Source organism: Lissotriton vulgaris, chromosome 5, assembly GCF_964263255.1.
Source record: "Lissotriton vulgaris chromosome 5, aLisVul1.2, whole genome shotgun sequence".
In the NCBI taxonomy this organism is placed as follows: Eukaryota; Metazoa; Chordata; class Amphibia; order Caudata; family Salamandridae; genus Lissotriton; species Lissotriton vulgaris.
The window spans coordinates 457,839,006-457,862,777 of record NC_141693.1 but is presented as its reverse complement, the minus strand read 5'-3'; the positions used below and the strand labels follow the sequence as shown (position 1 = coordinate 457,862,777).

Below are 23,772 nucleotides of genomic sequence, written 5' to 3'. Positions count from 1 at the left end.
CTGGGTGTTGATGGTACTCCTGTATTAAAGGGTTTGTTCAAATAATACCCCGATTGGTGGTCATCACCTATAAATGGTATAGGAACATCATATTAATGAATCATTACACACTCTGATGTCCTTATGTCCCACTAGTTCCCACTTTTTTCCACTTTGCTACTTACTTGTATGGGAGCAGTCTTAATTCAAGATGTCAGCAGATCAACTAAACTTCTCCTCTTGCTAAAATGTATTACCTATTGGAGACCCCTGTATAGTAAAATTATTGATATGATTGGTGTACCAATATTGCGCAATATGTGAATACTCGCAGGTATTTGCAACAGGCTGTATATGCACACTTACCCGTAGAAACTGTGATGACTTTAAATTGTTTTACGGTGTCAAGTGGTTCTATCAAATCCTTTAGACCATTGGTCCGTTGTTCCTAGGGCCAATTCACCTCTGGTCTTGTAAGATTCAGGGTACCTGCATAAATTTTACAACAGATATGTTTATTCTGTTTTAACATCTTTTTACGTGTGCTTCATAAAAATTGTTGCCTATGTTCATTCATCTAGTGCCTAAATCACTCCCTATTGATGATATAGTTCACTGCAAGTTGGATTGCTATTAATTCTACTATATACTGAGCCCATTTACTCATATATGGTTATTAAGCTAACTAGTTAAAGTAGGTTATATGTTATTAAACCTCGCAGTGATTCATGGCAGCCACTAATGCCACTTATCCTACAGTCGCCCTAATTACGTGTGTTTACCTGTTAGGCAAAGTAGAGTTCCGACGTTATGGATTCATCAATTACCGGGTCATACGCGCTGAGCCTATAAATATATTTCTAGTGGTATGCATTTCACTGCTGCGTAAATCCTAATTTATTACTGTTATTGCATTTACAAAACTATTTATTTTAAATAGGATATTATTAATTATAGGGGAGCCTCTGCCTAAACCAGGTCTCCTGTTGATTCACATTATACCACGATCTGTACTGGTATACGTATCTATTCTGAAAAACGAATGAAATACAATCACATAAAAGCCATTTAAATACTTCTCACTTATGATGAATATCTTCAGGTTAAAATCAAAATAGGACTATTCTCCCAATTCTTTCACAAGATGCATTACAGCGTAATCTATAACCTTCATAGAGTCTATTTAATTTAAAGCCATATCCTTTGTGTTGTTATATTTACTCTTGCTGTAAAGATACACCCATTTCTAAGTGGTGGCTTATCTAAACATCTATTTAAGAAGGGTGTCAGCCATGTTAACACTTGTCTCAACTCATACATGATTTCAATGTAGCATAAACAAATATTGCTGCTTATTAAGGATATACATGTGTCAACATTTTAGATATACAAATAATCTAACTCTTTATATAATCATCTTCGTAAGGAAAATAATCCTTTGCTTTAGATAATATAATATTTTATATATTCAACCAATTCTTTTTATTTGGATATTTTTTATATGTATACTTGCCTGTCTCACCTACATACCCTTTCTGGCAGGGACAAATAATGAGATCAATTACATTACTGGTTTTGCAATTCACTAGATCATTTATCCAATGACCCACTCCGTTGAGTTCTATTTTCTGCTGCTTACTAAACGGAGCTACAGTTTGTACAGGCTCCACACTTCGCTAACCAGATTAATGCCCTTTCCTCGTCCACCTTTTTCATTTTAAGAAAAATCAAAAAGATTCTGCCTTTTATTCCAGGAAATTGTCGAAAACTTGTTATATCAGCCCTGATATTGGCCAGACTCGACTATTGTAATGGCCTTTATCTTAATATGCAGGCCCAACATCTGAACAAACTGCAGGTTTTGCAGAATACTGTGGTGAGATTTCTTACTCGTATGCCAGAAAAGGTCTGGGTCATGAATACGATTAAACATTTACACATTTACACTGGTTGCTAGTTAGGGAAGGATTTAATTCAAAGCCTTATGCTTTGCATATAAGGCCTTGCATAATATTGGACCGCGTGACGCAGCTCAGTACTTTAGATGGTACTCGCCTGGTAGGGCACTTAGATCCTATATTTCTAGAACCTTAGTGGTACCTAGATTTTAAAAAGTGAGTTGGAGGGGTACAAGTTTCTACCTCGGTACCATCACCATTTGAAACAAACTCCTGATGTCTATCCGTTCAGCTTCATCTCTTCTGGAATTCAGGCGAGAGTTGAAAACTTGGCTCTTTAGCAGATCTGACTATTGATAATGTGTCCTGATTTTCTTCTGATGCGATTAATGGTTAGCGCCAGGACATCAGTTGGTAACAGTGCACTCTATAAATCCCCTTAACATAACAACAACATAACACTTGGGAAATTACTCATTACTTTTGATCCATTCACAATACTACTTTGATGTTTGCCTTTTTGTTCTTTGTATGTATGTACTAAATGATTCTGTACCGTTTTATTTCTCCTGTATGCAAATATAGCTTTCTGAAGAGGTGTGCTTCCTGTAGTATTTAGGAGAAACCAATTCCTGTTTATAAGGTTCTTTACCTTGTTGTTACACTATTAAAAGTTGTGACCATCACAATATTTTTATCCCTATCATTGATCTTTTCTTTTTCTTCAAATAAACTTTCACGATTATAATATTTAGTTCTCTTATATGAATGTCTAAACAACCTTTTAGGCTAACCATGAGCCATAATATATAGAGCCATGGGAAAATAGGGTTCGAGCACTGAGGGAAATGAAAGGGATCCAAGGAGGAGGCCATAAGCATAAGATCTGTCAGTATGCGTATGATGTGTTGCTGTCTTTGATAGAAGCGACCACCTTGTTGCCCCGCTCCTCCCCCTTTTGCATGAAATAAATCAATTTGGCTCAATCTCAGCGTTTAAAATTAATTTGCAAAAAATCTCAGATCTTAAATCTGTCTACCCCAAGCCCTCAAAAATTTGGTATACAATCGAAGTTCACCCTTGTCTTGAGCAAAGAACAATATTACCTGTCTAAGGGTGAGGACTTTTCCCACACAGGAGTAAAGAGTAGCATGTAAGCTATAGTGAGTTGTTAGTCTTGCTGAAGATAGTCTTACAGTTGTGGCATATGGGAGCTCTCTCCTGGTTACGGTGGATTGAAACTATCAGAATGACAGTGGTGCAGAGATTTCTTCATATGGCAAAGGCACTGCCTCTTAAACCACCACCATTGTTGGGAGAGATTCAGTGGGCAGTGAATGCCTTTGTGTGGAGTGGAAAAGAAACCCAGAACGACTATGAGGACCATGCTTCAACCTTCCAGGGAAGGAGGACAAGGGATCCCTCATAGTCTAAACGACGGTCTTGTAGTTCAGTTTCAATATATGGTGGAGTGGAATAGGGAAGAGAGTGAGAAGCATTACTGCTTTTTTGTCCAAAAAATATATGGTGGAGTGGAATAGGGAAGAGAGTGAGAAGCATTACTGCTTTTTTGTCCAAGCAGTGGCTGGTGAACATATTTGGAAAACCACCTGGCTGCCCCAAAAATTGGGATTTATACTCTTCACCAGTCACAATGTCCTCTCTGGCTCATGATACACTGTGATTGTTAGGAAGGGATTGTTTACATGCCCATTTACTCTTACGCTGATCATAGCTCACCTGGATTTTATCCCAGCCATGGACCAGGGGCAAAGTCTAGAGGGGCAAAAGAGAGTGGGGGAATTTTAAAATGTTCAGTCAAGTTAACACTGACTTTGTGGTGTCAGAAACTAAACGCTGTGCTATTTTCAGATTAGACACTAGTTCTCTCACTGAGGGATTAACGATATGGCAGGAAGACACTTGACAACAAAACACTAGGGGTGGAGGGTCCTAGGGGAAGTTTAACGACCAAGACTGCTATGCCCCCTATCTACCATGTACAACAACTAACTAAATTATGTATCCTTAAAGCCAAACTACTGTGTTCAAAAGCAAGATTTCCCATTTGCTTTTGAACACAATAGTTTGGCTTTAAGGATACATAATTTAGTTAGCCCCTTGACCCACTGCTATTTCTTTGTTGTTGTACAAGGGAGACACTTGACACCATACTCGGGATGGTTGCTTGCAAAGAACGACGATTTACGCATGCTATCCAAGATGTATGGGTTACTTATCACGGATCCACTTCCCAATAAAACAGCATACCAGATGAAGTGAGAAATTGCCCTAAAGAAAAATTGTACGGATAGGGAATGGAGGGAGGTGTTTTTTTAGATTTGATTCGAGATCCTGTACATCTGCTTCCAAAGAGACACTAACTAAAAGAGCATTTCCTTGGATATATTCCCCGATTAAGATATTATTGGAACTGGTCCAGGAGTACTGATTGCTGGAGGGGTTGTGAAGGGGCAGGTTTCCTTTTGCAGCCGCCATGGCATTGTTCACAATTCAATAGATATTGGGCAGAAGTCCTTGACAAGATATACTTCATATCTGAAATAAACAGGTTAGTATTAGATTCCTTACCTTAGAATATCCACAGACGTCACACTGGATCCAGAAAATTTTGCGTAGCAGTACCCCTGCGTGTCGGTTGGTGTCTGCTGCTCCGCGTCCGTTGTCGGCGTCGTTGGCGCCGGGATGACGCCGTCAGAGTACTTAGACGCCGCCGTCGCGCGCTGACATCAGTTCTTCTTTTTTCCGCGCCAGCAAGCGCAGGTCCGGAGAAAGTGGTACCCTTTAGTCATTTTTTGACTAGTGTTTTTCGATCCTTTTTCGATCCATTTCGAGTCATACGACTCCATCGGTGCCGGTAGGGATGTCCGGGTTCAAGCCCTGTGCCGACTGATGTTGGTTACCGACCCCCATCGCCGGTGCCTACATTGCCTGGGGCCCGACCATGATGACAAGTCGTGCCCCGACTGTCAGGCCTTGACGTCGAAGGCTAGGCGGGAGCGGTCTCGTAAGCGCCTCGAGCTCCGGCAGTCGGCCCGCGCCGTTCGAGGTCCCGGTCCGGAAGGAGGTCGAGGGACCGGTCGCGGGCCGGAGTCATCACAGCTCGGCGAGTCGACACTACTCGTCGGGCTCCAAGTCCTCAGGTAAGAGGCACAAGAAGTCGAAGAGGCGTCATCGCTCTTCTGACTCCCCCCGACACTCATGCGACGAAGAGGAATTCTTCGAGGATCTGGGTCCATCCTTTACCCCTTAATTTCAGGACATGGACAACGAGGGAGACTGGGGGGGGTGTCTGAGGACCCTCTGGCATGTGAGTGCCAGTCATATCAGGACTGGACACAGGAACTAGGGGAAGCCAGTGGCCTGGATACCTCCCCAGGCACTGGTTTTGTCTCCCCTCCTATTGTGGCTACGGAGGAGGGGGCTGCTTATAGTGTGGTGCTGACGAGAGCGGCCAAGACCTTGGCTCTTGAGCTCCCCGTCGCAAAGGTGAGGTCTAAAATCCTCACAGAGTTCCTTAAACCGCAGGTAAGCTCCCCAGAGCCTCTACTGCCGTTTAATGAGGCTCTCATGGACGTCCTGTTGGGCACCTGGTCCAGGCCCGCTATAGGTCCCCCTGTAGATAGGAACGTCGCTAGGCGCCACAGCCCTGCTCTGGGCGACCCTAGTTTCTTATCCACCCACCCCCGAGAGCCTGGTTATCCAGGCCTCTACTTCCCAGTCCGCATTCCCGACTGCACCACCAGATCGGGAATCCAAGAGGTATGAACAATTCCGCAAGAAGATGTTCTCCTCCCTTAGTTTGTGATTGCTGTCGGTCAACACTGCGTGCCTCTTGGGCCGTTACACCCACTCTCTGTGGGATACGGTCGCGGAAGTGCTGCCTGAGTGTCCGGAGGGAGCCCGGGTGAAGCTCGCTCAAGCCCTCGCGGAGGGAAGAGACGCAGCGCGGTATTCAATACGATGTGGACTGGACACCACGGACTCGCTGGGAAGAGCGATTTCCACGCCTGTGGCGGTTTGCCGCCACGCTTGGCTGAGGTCCGCCAACGTCTTGGCCGATGTCCAGAACACCCTTATGGACATGTTGTTCGATGGCAGCCTCCTCTTTGGTGGCAAGGCAGATCATGCGCTGGAACGCTTCAAGGACTCCAGGGCTAAGGCAAGTCCTTGGGCCTGTTGGCTCCGCCCCAGCAAACTTCTGCCCAGTGCTCCTTTCATGGCCACGGAAGGGGCACCCCCACACGTCCTGTCAGCCACGGGCCACAGACTAACATCCAGCGCGGTGGTGGGCGTGGTTACCGTTGCAGCGGTAACAGGGGACAACGGCGCGGCCAGTCCACATCTACCCCCGCAGCATCCGCCTCAAAGCCTTCCTAGTCCGAGCTTTCAGGCCCATTTGACGCCAGTGGGGGGCAGGGTTCGCCATCAGCTCCTCCACTGGCGCTCCATCACATCGGACAGGTGGGTGCTACAAATCGTCCGAAGGGGCTACTCCCACCCCTTTGAGGCGACCCCTCCAGCCATGCCACCGCAGTCCCACCGCGTGTTGGGGATCACTTGCAACTTCTGCAAGAGAAAGTTACGGCCCTCTTGGCCAAGGGGGCCATCGAGCGCGTTCCTGGGCCAAAAGTAGGGTGTGGTTGTTACTCCCACTACTTTCTGATTCCCAAAAAGGGCAAAGGGGGCCTACGCTCTATCTTGGACCTGCCGAACGTCAACGGCTTCCTCCGGAAGGAGAAGTTCAAGATGCTGACTTTGGTTCAGGTCTTAGCTGCCCTAGACCCGGGAGATTGGATGGTAGCTTTGGACTTGCAGGACGTCTATTTTCACATTCCCGTCCTGCAGGCCCACTGGCGCTACCTGCGGCTCACGGTAGGCCACGAGCACTTTCAGTTTAGCGTGTCCCCTTCGGCCTTACCAGCGCCCCACGGGCGTTCACGAAAGTGATGGCGGTGGTCGCAGCTCATCTGCGCAGGTTACGGGTTTCAGTCTTCCCCTACCTCGACAACTGGTTGTTGAAGGCGGGATCGCCCCAGACAGTCGTCAGCCACCTCCAGACTACGGCCGACCTCCTGCACCTGCTGGGGTTCTCCATCAATGTGCCGAAGTCGCATCTGTGTCCCTCTCAGAAGCTCCTTTTCATCGGAGCGGTTCTAGACTCGGCGCAGTTTTGGGTTTATCCTCCCGAACAGCGGGTTCGGGATATTCAGGCTCTGATTCCGATCTTTCAGCCGTTAACCCGAGTCTTGGTCAGGTTGACGCTGCGGCTTCTGGGGCTGATGGCCTCCTGCATCCTTCTGGTGCATCACACCAGGTGGCGGTTGCGGGCTCTGCAGTGGGATCTGAAGTTTCAGTGGGCCCAGTATCAGGGCAACTTGTCCGACCATGTCTTGATCTCGGAGGGCACTGCAAGATAGTTGCACTGGTGGCTCCCGGACCGAGATTGGGTCAGCGGCAGATCCCTCTCCCTACCCCAACCGGAGCACGTAGTTGTGACGGACGTATCCCTCCAGGGCTGGGGGGGCCACATGGGATGGGCGGAGATCAGAGGCCTCTGGTCTCCGGCGGAGTCCCGGCTCCACATCAACCTTCTGGAGCTGCGGGTGATCCGGCTTGCACTGAAGGCATTCCTCCCCTCTGTCCGGGGGAGTATAGTGCAGGTGTTCACGGACAACACCACCGCCATGTGGTACTTCAACAAACAGGGCCGGGTGGGGTCATGGACCCTATGCCAGGAGGCTTTGCGCCTCTGGCAGTGGCTGAAACATCAGGGCGTGACCCTGGTTTTTCAACACCTGGCAGGTTCCCTGAACGCCAGGGCGGACAAACTTAGCTGTCGGTGCATGAGGGATCACTAATGGCGTCTGAAATATGACGTGGCGCAAGGTCTCTTTCAGCAGTGGGGAGAGTTTTGGTTAGATCTATTTGCCACCGAAGAGAGCGCGCAATATCATCAGTTCTGCGCGTTGGAACTTCCAAGGCGGCACTCGCTTTTCGTCGCGAGTGGAGTTGCAGTCTGCTGTACGCCTTTCCGCCTATACCACTTCTGCCCAGAGTGCTGAAGAAGATCAGACGCGACTGGGCCCAAGTCATCCTTGTGGCTCCGGACTGGGCACGAAGATACTGGTATCCGGAGCTACTCAGCATGTCAGTCGATCCCCTGATTTGTCTGCCTCTTCAGGAGGACCTTTTGTCGCAGCAGCAGGGGACGGTCCTCCGCCCGAAACTGTCCAGTCTCCACCTCCATGCGTGGAGATTGAGCGGCGACAGTTGAGGCCATTTGACTTGCCTCTTGAAGTCTGTGATGTTATTCTGGCAGCCAGGCGTCCCTCCACAAAATCTGTATACGCCTGCAGGTGGAACAAATTTGTGGCATGGTGCACAGCAAAGGCTGTGGATCCACTCTCTGCCCCTCTTTCTTAGGTTCTCCTCTTTCTTCTTTCTCTTGCCCAGCAGGGCTCTGCTCTGGGCACTATCAAGGGCTACCTCTCTGCTATTTCCGCCTTCTTAATGCTCCCTGATCAGCCCTCTTTGTTCAAGTCCCCAATTGTAAATAGGTTCTTGAAGGGCATCACTCATATGTTCCCCCTGTTCCTTTCGTGATGCCTCAGTGGGACTTGAACTTGGTTCTTACTTTTCTGATGTGTGCTCCCTTCGAGCCACTTCACAACTGTCCTCTCCGCCTTCTTACTTTGAAGACTGCCTTCCTGGTAGCCATCACCTCTGCCAGGAGAGTGAGTGAGCTCCAGGCTCTATCCTGTAAACCTCCTTTCCTTTCGGTCCATCCGGACAAGGTTGTGTTGCGGACAAGGCCCTCTTTCCTGCCCAAGGTAGTCACAGCCTTCCACATCGGGCAATCCATCACCTTGCCCACCTTCTTTCCGCCTCCGCATCCCTCGAGAGAGGAAGAGAGGCTCCACCGTCTGGACCCAAAACGTGCGCTCTCTTTCTACCTAAGTCGCACACGCCAGTTCCGGGTGGATGATCAACTCTTTGTTGGTTACGTGGGCGCCAAGAAGGGAAAGGCAGTACACAAGCGGACCATCTCGCGGTGGATAATCTTGTGTATCCAGGCGTGCTACTCCTTGGCTAAGAAGGAGCCTCCTGTTGGACTGAGGGCTCATTCCACTCGGGCCACGGCGACTACCACCGCCCTGGGCCGAGGAGTGCCCTTGCAGGACATTTGCCAGGCAGCTACGTGGCCGTGGGCCTCGCCGCACACGTTTGCAAGACATTATTGCCTGGACAGCCAAGTCAGAGGGATGGCTTCTTTGGCCGTTCCGTCCTCCAGGACTTTCTGGTGTGATTATTGGTTCGCAGACCCACCACTGGGGTTGGTATTGCTGAGGCATCTATTCTAAGGTAAGGAATCTATCACCAACGTGTCTCTTTCAGATGCTCAAGTTACTACTTGTGTAATGATATATCTGTAAGAGACATTAGTTAGTGATAGATTCCTTACCGACCCATCCTCCCCGTTCTGCGAACCAATATCTAGGGTTAAGGTCACCCCCTTTCAGGGCCCTAGTTTCAAGGCACCTGTGTTGGTTTTTAGCATAGCTCTGCGTTTCTGGCGCGGAAAAGCTGTGTCTAAGAACTGACGTCAGCACGCAGAGGCGGCGTCTAAGTACTCCGACGACGTCATCACGGCGCCTACGACGCCGACGACGGACGCGGAGCCACAGACGACGCCTACCGACGCGCAAGGGTACTGCTACGAACAATTTCTGGATCCAGTCTGACGCCTGGGGATATTCTAAGGTAAGGAATCTATCACTAACTAATGTCTCTTACAGATATATCGTTACACAAGTAGTAACTTGTGCATATATTTGATATATACCTTGTGTGGTGTCCTTTCATTTGGTACTCAAGGGATTATAATTGGTAAAACAACTTGCTTAACATCGCCTTTGAAGTCTTAGCCTGATGACTGCTGGTCCATGCTACCACTAGGATAGCTTTCTATAAGGTTGACTTTACAACCACCATCAATAAGTGTTGATTAGACTGGTGCAAGGTGCCCACTAGAACTAGTGGACATCATATGCCAGGCTAACTTCTCACAGGTAGGTCATGGCGCTCCAACAGGCCATTAAAAGGAAGGAGGCTACCATCCTCAAATAGGTCCCCTATAATAGAGATCCCTGCATCCTCCCAGCCCCGTAGCCTACCTCAATCACCCCCGTGAGGTAAGGCCTCACATAACATCAGCGGGATCTCCGGAGCATAGGGGGGTGCGCATGTGCGCAAGCCAGGCCAATTGTTTCCAACACTGGCGCACCACCTGTAAGTCAGGCGTGACCATCCTATTCCTCATTGGCAATCACAGCAGCACCCGGGAGAGCATCACCAAGGGAGGGTCTAGCCCATCAGGTTCCTCCCGGTGCCTGGTTCGGCTTGCCACCCATTTGGTGAACCGTTGTAACTGCGCTGCATGATAATAGGCCTCTAGATCCAGCAAGGCAAAGCCTCCCTCCGCCCTAGGCCGCTGCATGGTGACCAGGGCCAACCTGCGTGGCCCTGTACCCCTCAAGAATCCTGTAAGCAATGTGTTCAGCTGCACAAACACCTTAGTTGGAATCCAGATTGGGAGCGTCCCAAAAAAATAAAGAAGCCTGGGCATCTTCATCAAGGCAACCCTGCCTGCAACCGATAACGGGAGCTTTTCCCCAAACTCAAATCAACTCTTGACCCTACGCACAGCTCACCCTATGATGCCCTCCAGAATGTCGCTAGGGTCGTGATATATCCGAGTTACGAGGTAAGGTAAGCAGCTAGTTTCACATAGGACCCCCTCCGCCGGCTGCATCCAATCACTGTCTGGGTGTGTCGGGAAAAGACAGGATTTGGACCAGTTCACACGAAGCCCCGCAGCCTCTCCCAGAGAATGCAGCAGTCCCTTAGTTCCGCAGATGGCCTCCCCTGAGTCAGCCAGAAACAAAAGGAGATTGTCGGCATACAACGCTATGTGTTATAAGTGTCCCTCCACCATCAGCTCCTGGTAATGACAGCCCGATCTTGCCTGAACAGCCATTGGCTCCATTGCCAGCGCGAGGATCAGGGGCAAAAGCGGGCAACTCTGCCTTTACCCACTTTGCAAGCAGTAGAGATCAACCCTCCCGTTCTGACCCTGGCAGTGGAGTTGTTATACAAGACCGCCGTCCATTCCACAAAACGGTCTCCCAGGCCAAACGCCCTCAGGACCGCAAAAAGATATGGCCACTCTAGACTATCGAAGGCCTTCTCGATATCAACCGTAAAAATACAAGGTTCCTCCCTGCAATAGGTGTCTGCCTGCAAGATACACAGAAGCCTCCGTACGTTCATCGCCATGTTCCTAGTTAGGATAAATACCGCTTGGTCCACGTGAACTAACGTCAACATGTGGGCCATTAGCCGACTAGCCAGGATTCGACTTAGTATCTTATAGTCCAGATTATGCAGTCCGGTCCCAGTTCGGCTTACCCGGTTTGAGGAGAGGCACGATGATTGCCTCCCTCGTGGAAGCAGGAAGACAACCCTCCTGTCGTGCCTTGTTATATACTAGGACCAGCTTTGTGGCCAGGATATCTACAAATTCAGAATAGAATTCTACCAGAAGGCTGTCCGTCCCCGGTGTCTTGTTCCTAGCCATATGCTTGATAGCGCTACGCACTTCCCCCACCTCAACATCTTTACCAAGCTCCTCTGCCGCCTCGTTATCAATCTAGGGGTGTTCTATCCCCTCTAAGAACCCCTTTCCGTTGACAGCCCCAGGATCAAGCCTACTCTGATAAAGAGTCGTATAATAGTTCAGAAAGTGTGTGTTGGTGGCTTGTTGAGTATAATACGCCACCCACCCCTGATCCCGAATCTCCAGGATCAGTGTACCTCCACACGCCAGGTTCGCCAACCACGCCAGCAGCGCCCCAGACTTCTTCCGTTCTGCTTGGGCCTGAGTGGTGTAGGCCTTATAATCAAAGGAGCGCAGCCTTCCCACCTGTGTCGCCACCTTCTCGTGCGCTGCAAGCAGGTCTTCCTGCCTATCAGGTCGGTCCGGTCTCTCCTTTTTCAGGTCTTGGAGCCTATTCTCTGCCCTCAGCACATCCTGTGTCAGCACCTTAAGTGCAGTGACCTCATATATAAGGAAACTTATATCTGTTGTAAGTGATGCTAGCACCAACCTACAAAGGCTGCAGTGGCAGGCCTATTGTCACAGTTTGAGTAGTCTATTATGGGTGGCATAATACATGCTGCAGCCCATGGGAGACCGCTGGTGTACCTATGCCCTGTGTACCTTAGTACCATATACTAGGGACTTTGAAGGGTACACCAGTAGCCAATTGGGAAGATTACAAACTGCTTACCATAGTCAAATTTAGGGAGAGAGCACAGTGACTAGGGTTCTGATTATCCGGATCGCAGTCAGACTAGTCAGAGAGCAGAACACCACCAGCAAAAAAGTGGGGGTAACCATGCCAGAAGGATCCTACCTTCCTACACCTTGTATTTCTGTTTTGAACACAATTTTGGTGTGTGAACACAGGGGCACAACTTTGTTAATTTGCGTTTCTTTGGGTTTCTTTCAGTAGATCTAGTCTGTTGAGATAATTGTGTGATCATTCCAGATTATCCATATTTGTCATAGCCTAAGTTTTACACTAGAAACAGCATTGCTTGAAGTACCATTCACTTCTTGCTGAAGAAAATTAGTTGCATTCAATTGCAGAAAATTCACGTACTTATACTGATTATATTGAATCTGGTGTGCAAAGTGTAGGGAATGATTCTAGTATTGTTAGCCATGTCTGTTGTATGCCACCAGTTTTGATTATACGAGTCTTAATGCCAGGCCTAGTGATGTGGCCAAGTAAATCAAAATAATTAAAAAGTTGATGTGCCAGATGCTATGAAATATTGGGATTAACAAAGGAAGATTTAAGATTAGACTGCTTCAATAAATGTTCCTCTTGATGTGTTTTTATTTTGAATGAAGAGATAAATTGGTGACATTACTGGTATTGTGTACTAAAATGTGATTATGAATTGTCTTTTTTAGGTGATGATAAAATTAAATGGTGGAATAGGGGTGTCTTTAATCAATAAAGTTCCGGAGGAGTTAGTTTTTGCAAGTCTCATAGGGATTAATGTGCATTACACGCAGCTGGCAACTAATCTGGTGCTTGAGCTCAGCATTCAGGATGTTCAGGTAAGGATATTAATTGTCAAGAGGAATAAGGGATGCATTTTTAAAGCTACACTTTTCTACCCATTTATATTTCAAATGTTTTTCCATCCTTATAATGCAGTATATTTGGGATCATTGTGCAACTTTTTAACCGATTATGAATGTTTGAAATCTATGTCAATTTCATACAAACCTTGCCTACATGTTTATCTGCCTAATTACCTTTTACCCAGTCTTGCATGTTGAAATCTCAATTAGATCTGGTTACATTTTGCCCTGGGATTTACTATAGTGGGGCAGTAAATCTTACAGCCCTCAGAAACCACCACAGTCAACATAGACAAGGAGTGATTTATTTAAAGATGGGAAAATACAAATGTTTTTGTACAGCAATAGAAACAACTGTTAACTTAAACTATCCTGTTTATCAGTTTGATATACAAATTATGGAATGGCAAGTATAACGAAATTAGCTCAAATGCAAAGAAGCTAACTATATTATTTAGTAGTATATAACCCGAAAGTATGATTGCAGTACCATGTTATTTTGTTTTGATAGAAACATCTATCTGCAAATTCCTTATCTTAGAATCCTCCCCAGGTGCCTTACTGGATCCAGACATTTTCCCAGCAGTACCTCCGTGTGTCGGCAGAGGCCATCGAGCGACTCCATAGCAACGTCGTCTACCAAATGTGAAAGTCCATAATCTCTCTCCGCCGACGCGCTGTCATTTACTTCTTTTCCGCGCTAACACTCAGATCCACACTGCAGTTCCTCCAGCCATTTTTGGCCTACTTGACGTCTCTCATCGTTGGAGCAGTGTGAATTTCTTCGATGCCCTCAGGGTTCAAGCCTTGTGAGTCCTGTGGTCTACAAATGTCCGCCATTGATCCTCACTCGATTTGTATGTGGTGTCTGGGTGAGCACCACGACGAGTGCAACATGTCAACAGCTCAGACTGAAGGAGCGTAGTAAATGTGGCATGAAGCTTGTGGCAGCATGGGTGTCACAATTTTCAAAGTCTTCTCATTGTCCTCGGTCCCTTAAGCATTCTAGGGACCAAACTCAAATCCATTCTATGAGCCGTTCCAGTGGGCGTCATTCACCTTCAATGCCTGGAGTTAAACCTCGGTGCTCGCAGCATACTGCGGCACGTCCCACCTTCATGGCCTACCACTGATCCCCACTGCTCTGTAGAAGTGCTTATGCATAAGTGCGCCCGCTTCTCACCACCTTTCCTGGCAGGGGGGTCTTTGACCTAGATGAGATAATATTCTCACACTATTCTTTCTGCTCTTAGATTGTCACCTCCCTTTGGAGCACCTTCGTGCCCCATGGACGCGCATGTGTTTGTGCCTGTGACTCCGCCTGCATGTGCGCCCTAGGCTTCAGGTTGGCCTCCTGTGTCTGACACCTCAGTGGCACTGGTGTACATCCTGTTGCTGGCTTCCACCTTCTGCTCCCACTTCTGGTCTGCTGACTCCGATATCGGCATCTTAGGGGTCCGATGGTGTTCCGGTGATGCCGATTGAAACACCTTCCGACGTCGAAGCCTCGGCTTCTCAGAGTCGACCGGCTTCCGTTACGGCGTCGGATGCGGTGTCGCTGGAGCTGACCGTCTCAGACTCTCTTCCTATAGGGTTTAAATTCTAAGGGCCATGGTTGTAGACGTACTACAGATGGTATGGTGTGTCCTCCTCCAATTTAGGACAAGGTATCACCCCATATGCCATCTGGCTGGTTACTTAACTTGGCTGACGCCAGTGGCATAGAATCTTCGCTAGCCTCCTGTGTCTGCCTGGTTTGGCAACTGAGGCCAGTTCCACATTGATGGACCTTCCTTCTGTGGAGTTTTCAACAGACCCCTTAATTGGTGTTTTACACCCTGCCCAGTTTAATGTTCAGCCTGCACTTCCTTATAGTGACTGTCTTTTTTTATATCCTTTTGGGTGCTTGGACTGAACCAGAAACAGGGCTCCCTGTGGGTCGCTCAATTTCTCACAGGCATCGCCCGGCCCGTGTTTCCTTGTTGTCTACTTAGACATCCCTCTACTGAGAACTTTGTGGTTTAGGCTGCTTTAGCCTCGCAGAATATTGACTTTCTTCCCCTGTCCCTCCGGAAAGGGAGGCAAGGAAATTTGACGCTTGTGGTAGGTGTATTTTCTCTTCTGCTAGCGCTGCTCTTTACTCTCTAAACACTTCTTGTCTGCTTGCCCGCTTCTCCCACGCCTTGTAGGACTCTGTGAAGTGCCTCTTGCCTTCCCTTCCGGAGGAAACCCAGAATTCTCTTGTTACCCTTGTACAAGATGGGCAGCGAGCTGCCAATCTTAGTACCCTCTGTGGTATGGATACTACTGATTCTGTTGGTCTGGCTATGGCCTCTTCCATTGCTCTACGTCAACGCACATGGTTGCATACTTCCATGTTTTCATAGAGCTGTGCAAACTGCTTTGATCGACATGCCTTTGGATGCACTTCCCTTTTTGGCGTGCATGCCAACTCAGCTTTATACCGGTTCAGGGTTAGTCATGGTGGTACTGAGTCTTAACTCGATTATTGTACTACGGTTGTCGGGGATTGTTGTTTCCACTTGTTTTGACTCTTTCCTGCCTTTCTAGGGCAGAGATCTTCTCTCCCCTTCAGGGATACACCTGGTATGGTGTTCCTGCTTTCTGCAGGTACCTTTTGTCATGTTTATGCTGTTGGTAACAGGTTACGTTTCCAGCCGTCTAGAACTGTTTTGTGGTCTCCTGGAGTCTGTCGTTTGACTTCATTTACAGCTTCCATTTTTTCCTGCCCAAGTGCTTACTTTGTGGCAGGTATTCTATTTATGTTGTGCGGTTGCACTATAGCCTTGTTCCCCGTTTCCGCTGACCTTATTTGTATGCCTCAAAGGCATTTAAGTGAGCTACTCTTAGTCTTTGAATCCCTCATTAGAACTTTGCTTTCATCTTTCTCTGTCCTTCTGTCCATATGGGTTCTACTAGTGCCTCAGGCAGGCAACCTCTTTGAGTTCATAGTGTTCAGGCCTCAGTTACATTACTCCAGACTTAACGTGCTCCTGTGACAGTTCGTCTCAAAGAGTCTAGTCCTCTTGTGCCTGTTTTATACCTGTCTCTCATCGTATTCATGGGGTACCTGTTGTGTCTGCTGTTCTTTTTGGTCTTTTTCACCTGGGCCACCAATCACCTTCATTGTTTCTTACCTTAACTGTTATCCTTCTGTCACTAGCGGCTGGGGGATTTCCTTTCCTCCCTCCACTCCCGCCCTCGTGGCATCCCTCCCTCTTTTTTCTGTGGGAGAGTGTATGAAAACCACCTCTCTATATAGGGCACCTCAATGGGGTACGGTGTTCAAAGAGGTCGAAGAGACCCTTATTGGTTTACAGAGGCAAAAGCAGATATTACTAACTCTCTATTTTTGTGGTAGTGTGTTCGAACAGTTAGGCTTATCAGAGGGTAGTTCTAAGCATTTGTTCTACACACCAAGGCAGTACATGATACACACACCCAAGGAAGTTGAGAGCAGATTAGAAAAATAGTCATTTTTTATATAAATATTTAGACCAAGCATTTCAGGTGCAAGGTAAATACTTTTTGCAATAGGAGAAATTCACAGTAAATGCAATATCTACAGTTGGGCCCAATTACTCACAATACTTTTCCTATGTAAGGAAAAAGGTAATTGGAAAAAGCAATTCAGTGCAGTTATAGTTGTGGTTACCCTTTTGGAAATCAGAAAGTTCGGGGCCATGGTCCTGAGTGTGAGAAGTTGGCCTGATATATGATGCTCACTAGTTCTAGTGATCACCTTGTATCAGTCCAAACAACCCTTATGGTGATTGGTTGTAAGTCAACCTTATAGACCAGCTATCTTAATGGTAGCATGGACAAAGCAGTCTTAGGCTAAACTCTTTTGGCATGTGAAGCCAGCTGTTTTACCACACCCTTGAATACCAAATGAGAGGACACAACACAGGTAGTTATGATAATAAACAAGATATTTATTAACTAACAAACACCTCTGAACTCTTTATGAGATGAACTCTTTATGAGATCAGAGGGCTAAGCACATGACAAGACTCTTAAGAAAAATACGTTTAAGTTGCACAATCACAATGTTGCCCTAGGGGCACAACAAACCATATACTAAGTAAGTGAAATGTGAAAGTCGATAGAAGGAATGAAGCTGTCCAGAGCCTGTAGGATCGCTGGGACTACACTACCCTAACCTTAGGTAAGTTATAGGAGGCCCACGGAACGCGTGTGCAGAGTGTGAACTCACACGCGAGATGCGTAACAACGTCTATGGACAGTACAGTTCAAGTAAAAGGTGAGTACGGACAATCCTGACTAGTTAGGACTAAAACGACTGTGGAACTGGACACTAGGAGAGTCAATCTACCCTTGAGCACCGAAATGCTCTTGTTACCTCACCCACAGGCTGCGGGTGCATAGGTGCGAAGTCGTGTCGGGTTCTGGAGTTGAAGTTTATGGAGCCTGGAAGAAAAGATGCTGCAGGTGACCAGGAGGAAGATGTCCGGTGTGATCCAAGGGTGGATCAGTGAAGAGAAGGACCTGAAAGCAGAGGCAACAATGTTCAAAGTCACTAGCCAGTGACTGGGGTGGAACCAGGAGTGGAACCAGATGTCGTCGTCGCGATCAGGTGAAGAGTGGACGCTTGTCTCTGCAGCCACGTGGACCAGGAGGTGTCTTCGACGACCAGGATGGAGGCACGAGCTGTCCCACGCAGGCTCTCGCTGTCGGCGGTGTCGGATCCGGATTTGGAGTCAACCGGTCTTGGCAAAGGCAACCCACGCGGTGAGTGGAAACGGCGTCTGGAGTGGACCAGGAGGGTCCGGGGTGCTTCTCCTTTGCAGGGAAGCAAGGGCCAGTCTGGAGCAACCAGACCAGCAGATTGGATTTCAAGGTTCGTCGTCTACGAGGTCACTAGCCAGCCGGCAAGTGACCAGAGAACGCGTCGAGCAGCAGTCAGGCAGAAGGGCCCCACGCAGATCTCGTGGAGGCTGGAGGGCTGGTCTTCGGTGCAGGAGCTGCTCGGGGTCGGGGCTTCTCAGTCCCCAAAGCACTTGGTCGAGGTTACCTCAGAAGTCGTGCTGAAGCGAAGTGCTGTTTCTTCCAAGATGGCCAGTCCCACGTGTCTCGTCGCACCCACGGATCTCAGCTGTGCTGCAGATGTAGGTAGAGGTCGAAGAGGTCTGGGAATCCGGGTCTCGTCGGGTCTAAAGTCTGGATCCTTGAGGGAAGACGACAAAGGGAAGCCGCTGGACGCTGATGGTACCTGCTTGTGCAGGGTGGACACTCCTTGCCCACAAGGGAGATTTCTTCAGTCTTCTGTGTAGAAAGTCAAAGTCCAGAGTTTCTTCTTGCAGAGTTTCAGTTCAGGATTAATCTAATTTGGAATGGGACCAGCTCCTACCTTTATTCTCCTAAAGGGGGCTGTACTATCACTAGGTCCCTCCTATGGGTGGGACCAGGAAGGAGGGTGGTTACACCCCCTATCCTTTGTCCGGTCTTGCGCCAGAGCTGGGGCTGGCGAGCCCCAGGAACTGGTTTAGACCGGTGTATGCACAGGGACACCTTGTGTGCCCCAGGCATGTCTCATTCCTTTCAGCCCTGTCCTACCCAATTCAAAAATTCTGTCTGGGGTGGTGCTAGCACCTCCCAAGGCAGGAAACCCTTTGTCTAAGCCTCCCACGCTGGAAGGACTCCCAGCAGCAGGAGGTCAGACTTGTGTCTGTGGTGGCAACATCCATTTTGTGATGCTGAGGCTCGGGTTAACTTTAACTGGGGTTCACAGTTAGGTACATGTCGTGTCCCTCAGAATTGGCGAGGGGGTAGTATTCCAATTCGTATGACACCTTACTTGACATGTTTTGACAATGCTATGCCAAAGTTAGCAATAACTGCAAGGATTATAATGCACTTAAGAGTATATGGTATAGCGTTATCATGGAAACAGCTAAAGGACTTGGTTCCGAAAGCTGTAGACAGGCTCAGCTCATGCCAGAGCACAATCTCACATAATTCCAAGCACTCTGCCTCCAGGGTTGTTAAGGCCTGCATAGGAGTGACTTATAGGAGTATATGTGTCCATTTTAGGGTTAGATATAGGTATACTATATCTAAAGCAAAGGGTGATTACACCACCTTGCCCCAGCTGATTGATCAGCCAGTTGTGTCAGATTTGGAGGGCCAGCCAAGGGTGGCATAATACATGCTGCAGCCCCTGGTAGGCCCTGGGTGCACCTCTGCCATGGGTACCTAAGGTACACTGTACAGGGGCTGATAAGGTGACTCAGTATCCAATTAGATATGTACCTAAAGTACATGGAATTCATTTTACAGAGAGAGCAGTGGGCCTGGGGCCCTGAATAGCAGGGCCCTAGGTCAACTAAGTCGAAAAACCAGCTAAACACCAGGCAAAAAGTTGGGGGCAACCATAGTCAGATATCCACCTTCCTACAGGCGCGAAGAAGGGAAAGGCGGTACACAAGAGGACCATTTCACGGTGGATCATCTTGTGTATTCAGGCATGTTACTCCATGGCCAAAAAGGAGCCCCCTGCTGGATTGCGGGCTCATTCCACTCGAGCCACGGCAACGACAACTGCCCTGGGCCAAGGAGTCCCCTTACAGGACATTTGCCAGGCAGCTACGTGGGCCTCGCTGCACACGTTCGCAAGACACTACTGCCTGGACAGTCAAGTCCGGAGGAATGGCTTCTTTGGCCGTTCCGTCCTCCAGGACTTTCTGGTGTGATTATTGGTTCGCAGACCCACCACCGGGGTTGGTATTGCTGGGGTATCTATTCTAAGGTAAGGAATCTATCACTAACTTATCTCTTTCAGATGCACAAGTTACTACTTGTGTAACGATATATCTGTAAGAGACATTAGTTAGTGATAGATTCCTTACCGACCCACCCATCCTCCCCGTTCTGCGAACCGATATCTAGGGTTAAGGTCATCCCCTTTCAGGGCCCTAATTTCATGGCACCAGTTTTGGTTCTATCATGGCTCTGCGTATCTGGCGCGGAAAAGCTGTGTATAAGAACTGATGTCAACGCGCGAGGGCGGGGAACATCACTTACAACGCATTTTTTACAACGCACTACCATTACATCGCAACCATTACAACGCATACCATTACAACGCATTGCGCTGGGGGGCGCTCTAGGATAGGGAATATATTTAATTTACTATCCAACACCTTCCCTGCTATCCACGGGGACTGGAGTTGGAATAGTAAATTAAATAATTCACTATCCAGCGCCTAAAAGCATTATGCGTTGTAATGGACTGCGTGGTAAAAACCGCGTTGTAAAGGCATGCGATGTAAAAGCATGCGTTGTAGTGACACCAATCCACGAGGGCGGCGTCTAAGTACTCCGGCGACGTCATTCCGGCGCTAACGACGCCGAAGATGGACGCGGAGCCACGGACGACGCCTACCGACGCGCAGGGGTATTGCTACGCAAAAGTTTCCAGATCCAGTCTGATGCCTGGGGATATTCTAAGGTAAGTAATCTAATACTAACTACTGTTTCTTACAGATATATCGTTACCGAAGCTAAGTAACTTGTTCTTTGGTCCTTGTTTGCTCTGTCCTGTCATTTCTGTGGCAGAACAAGGCCTATGTGGAGTTACACTATGCCACTTGCTGGTATATTGGAACACTGCTGTGAAAATGTCTAGTCTGGCACCTGGGTAATATTCTAAAGGTGTGAAATCTGTAGTTAGATACAGTATCCCCCAGACAGTGTTACCAAAATTAAGTAACTGTGTATGAATTAGAGTCACAACCATTTAGGCTAGAGTTTCAATGCTCTAAATACAAGAAGGCTATATGGGGCCACAGTGCTTCTCTGTTATGTAGTGAAAGACAAACTTAATTGGAGTGCGTTGGCCTGTATGCTTCTGCGTCCCAGTTGCCCCGCACCTCTTCACTGATGATTGCTACAGATTTGACGGTTGAGATACGATGTGCATTTGGTACGTGCTAAGTTCGAAATTAAGTTTTTAAGCAGTTTCAATCCCTTCACTAGGTGCATGAACACTTATGTAGCTGATAATGGGAACGATTTGGCAGACTAAGAGTAATGAAGTGATAATGGCTATACACTTATTTTACACTCCGAAATTAAAATTTGATTTCTTTTTACATTACTTTTCCAGTATACTGCAGTAAATTAAACAGTACTTAGTAATACCATCTAATTGTTATTTATAATTATGAAATATATTATTTATAAGAATTGTTATTCCTTTTATTTTCATTCTCTTTGCTATTTAGGTGGATAATCAACTTCTTGGGTCCACTCAGTCAGTGCTGCTTTATGTCAGTCCAAGGAGCACTGAAGATGAGCCAGCAGAGGTTGGGCCTGCTGTTCAGATTAATGCAATGAAATTTCCCAGTAAGAATGCACTCACCCATTTATACAAGGTAATGTAATCAGTCTTTACTAAAAAATGTATACAATAATGCAAGATAAAAGGATGTTTGTATTGTGTATTTTTCCTGAGTCTTCAGAATTGATATTCCTTAAAACTAATACTGGCCACTCTACTGGAAGATACCATGCCCCTGGATGTGAGGCTCCATTGGAACAAAACAAATTGGGAGCTACCAAGAATGCTGATTGTTTCTAGAAAAGTTGTCTCTTCAAGAGACAACTATTGAGACGGCTATTGCAAATAATTATGGGCAAAAACTGTTGTTAAATCACCCACAAAGTAAGTGCAATTTGTATGTTGGTTCTATGCTGCCCACACTGCTTAAGGTATTCTGTCAAAGTTATTGACTACCTGCAGAGGGAGCAGTCCACACATACTGTTACTTTGAAGCAGCTAGTAATAGTTAAGAGTTTCCAAGATCCTTCCAGCTGCATAGCTTTACAGGGCCTTGGCTCTTTTTGTGGCAGAGAGAGGTGGACCAATATAGGCGGTACGCCTAGAAGTTGAGGGCCCAGGCAGTTTGAAAATGCTCCTGGTTGGGTGAAGGAGTTGTGCTTAGCTTTAGCTTAGAAGATAGTCGGTCAGATTCCAGTAATCTTAAAAGCATTCATTTGAGGTTGGCAGTTTAAGAAATTCTGAGCTAACTATTAAAGTGTGCGAAAAGGGCATACCTTTCTGAAAGTACGTAACTTGACAAGTCTTCCGAAGAACAAAAAAAGAGTTGTCGGCCAGAGAACTGGAGATTCTGTCTGACTATTATTCAAGAATGGAGAAATCAGGGAGCGTAGCCAACTGCCAACGGGAATGGCCGCACGGTAGCTGAGCTCCGTGGTGCCACTCTTGAATCATCCGATTTATTCCATCCGCTTCAGCCGATTTCGCTCTTCGAGGGGACGAGCATAACTTGCTGGTGACCGGCGTGCAGTGGAAGCATTTTGGGAGCGATCCGTGGAAACTGTGCGAGGTGAGGGACGTTTAAAGATCCGCTCGCTGTGATCGTGCAGAGGAGGAGTGTCGTTCCTCGGCAGGCAGACTTCACTCAACACCGCGGCTCCGGCCTGGGTCCCAGTCGTAGCGGCGTTTGATTGATGAGCGGTGCTTGCGGCTTGGGCGTCGCCGACACTGACGAATCCGAAGAGTGGTGATTCTGCAGGTTGGTGGACACGGAGGCAGACATCGTGGGTTTAGCGTCGGCTGGGGCCAGACTTTCGGATCCGCCATCTTGAATCATTGGGCCAGGAGATCTTGCAGCGCTATATCCGGCTCTGTGACCCAATGCATGGGGGTGATTTGTGTCTTACCTGCCCCCTGACTGTGTGTAAGGTTCCCGAGACCCGGTGGAGATCCAGCTGCCCGACTGGCGCAGGTGCCCCTGCGGAGCGAGCGGAGGAGACATTTGAGGAGCCGCCTGGCCCTTTTGATGTGGTCGACTGCTGGGGAAGGACCGACTGAACCCAGCGATACCTGGAGCCTGGCCTAGTTGGCGGGCGATCAATGCTGCCCCCCCTTGAGTGGGACCCATAGAGTGCGCTCGATAGGAGTAGCCTGCACAGAGGAAAACAGGGACCGTTTGGGAGGAGCCCTTGCACACCGTATCTTGTCATGTGCTGAATTGTCAGGCCCTCCCGCCAAGAAGCCATTTTGTGTGAGGCCCTGTTTTTGGAGCAGGTTGTGGGGGAAATCTAGCAGCCCAGCTAATTGGGGGTACCATCTGGCTCAAGTCGCGCTGCCATGATCTGATTCGCTTAGAGATTGTGCAGTGCTGGACTTTGTGGGACCCTTTGCGCTGCGGTGGTCACCGTGGGGTGGCGATATTGACTTGCAGACAGGGGTGCCACTCACCAAAACCGACAGGCCGAGTGGAAGGGTCCACTGTAGGCGGCGGTGAGTAAAGGTTGCACCCTTACTCTGTGTTGCGGCCACTGGGACGGACAAAACATGGCGACTGGACCCAGCGGTCGCACAGCGACGCAGGTCAAATTGGAAACATTTGCATGGCAAAAGCAACAAGGAGAGGATCGGGGGAGCCGCCGGCCCATGGCGAGGCCACTGAACCCACGAACAAAGACATCTTCGAGGCTATCGCAACGGTACAGACTTCCCTCGAGACCCGGATAGACACAGTTGCAACAGAGGTGGCTCTGATTCGTGAAGATATGAGGAAAATGACGGAGTGTGTGGGCACAGTGGAGAACACCACTGTAGGAGAGTAGGGTCTGCAATCC

At 48.0% G+C, this 23,772-nt stretch overlaps 1 protein-coding gene across 2 annotated transcripts in view; it reads left to right on the top strand.

Annotated features, from left to right (window-relative positions):
- VPS13D (vacuolar protein sorting 13 homolog D) overlaps positions 1–23,772 on the top strand; it is a 2,754,556-nt gene that overhangs the window by 2,398,826 nt on the left and 331,958 nt on the right. For both annotated transcript variants that reach the window (XM_086921894.1, XM_086921893.1), the window contains exons 60-61: positions 12,943–13,092; positions 21,387–21,536. In XM_086921894.1, the coding sequence (XP_086778020.1) occupies positions 12,943–13,092; positions 21,387–21,536 (300 nt within the window). The remainder of the gene's footprint in view (positions 1–12,942; positions 13,093–21,386; positions 21,537–23,772) is intronic.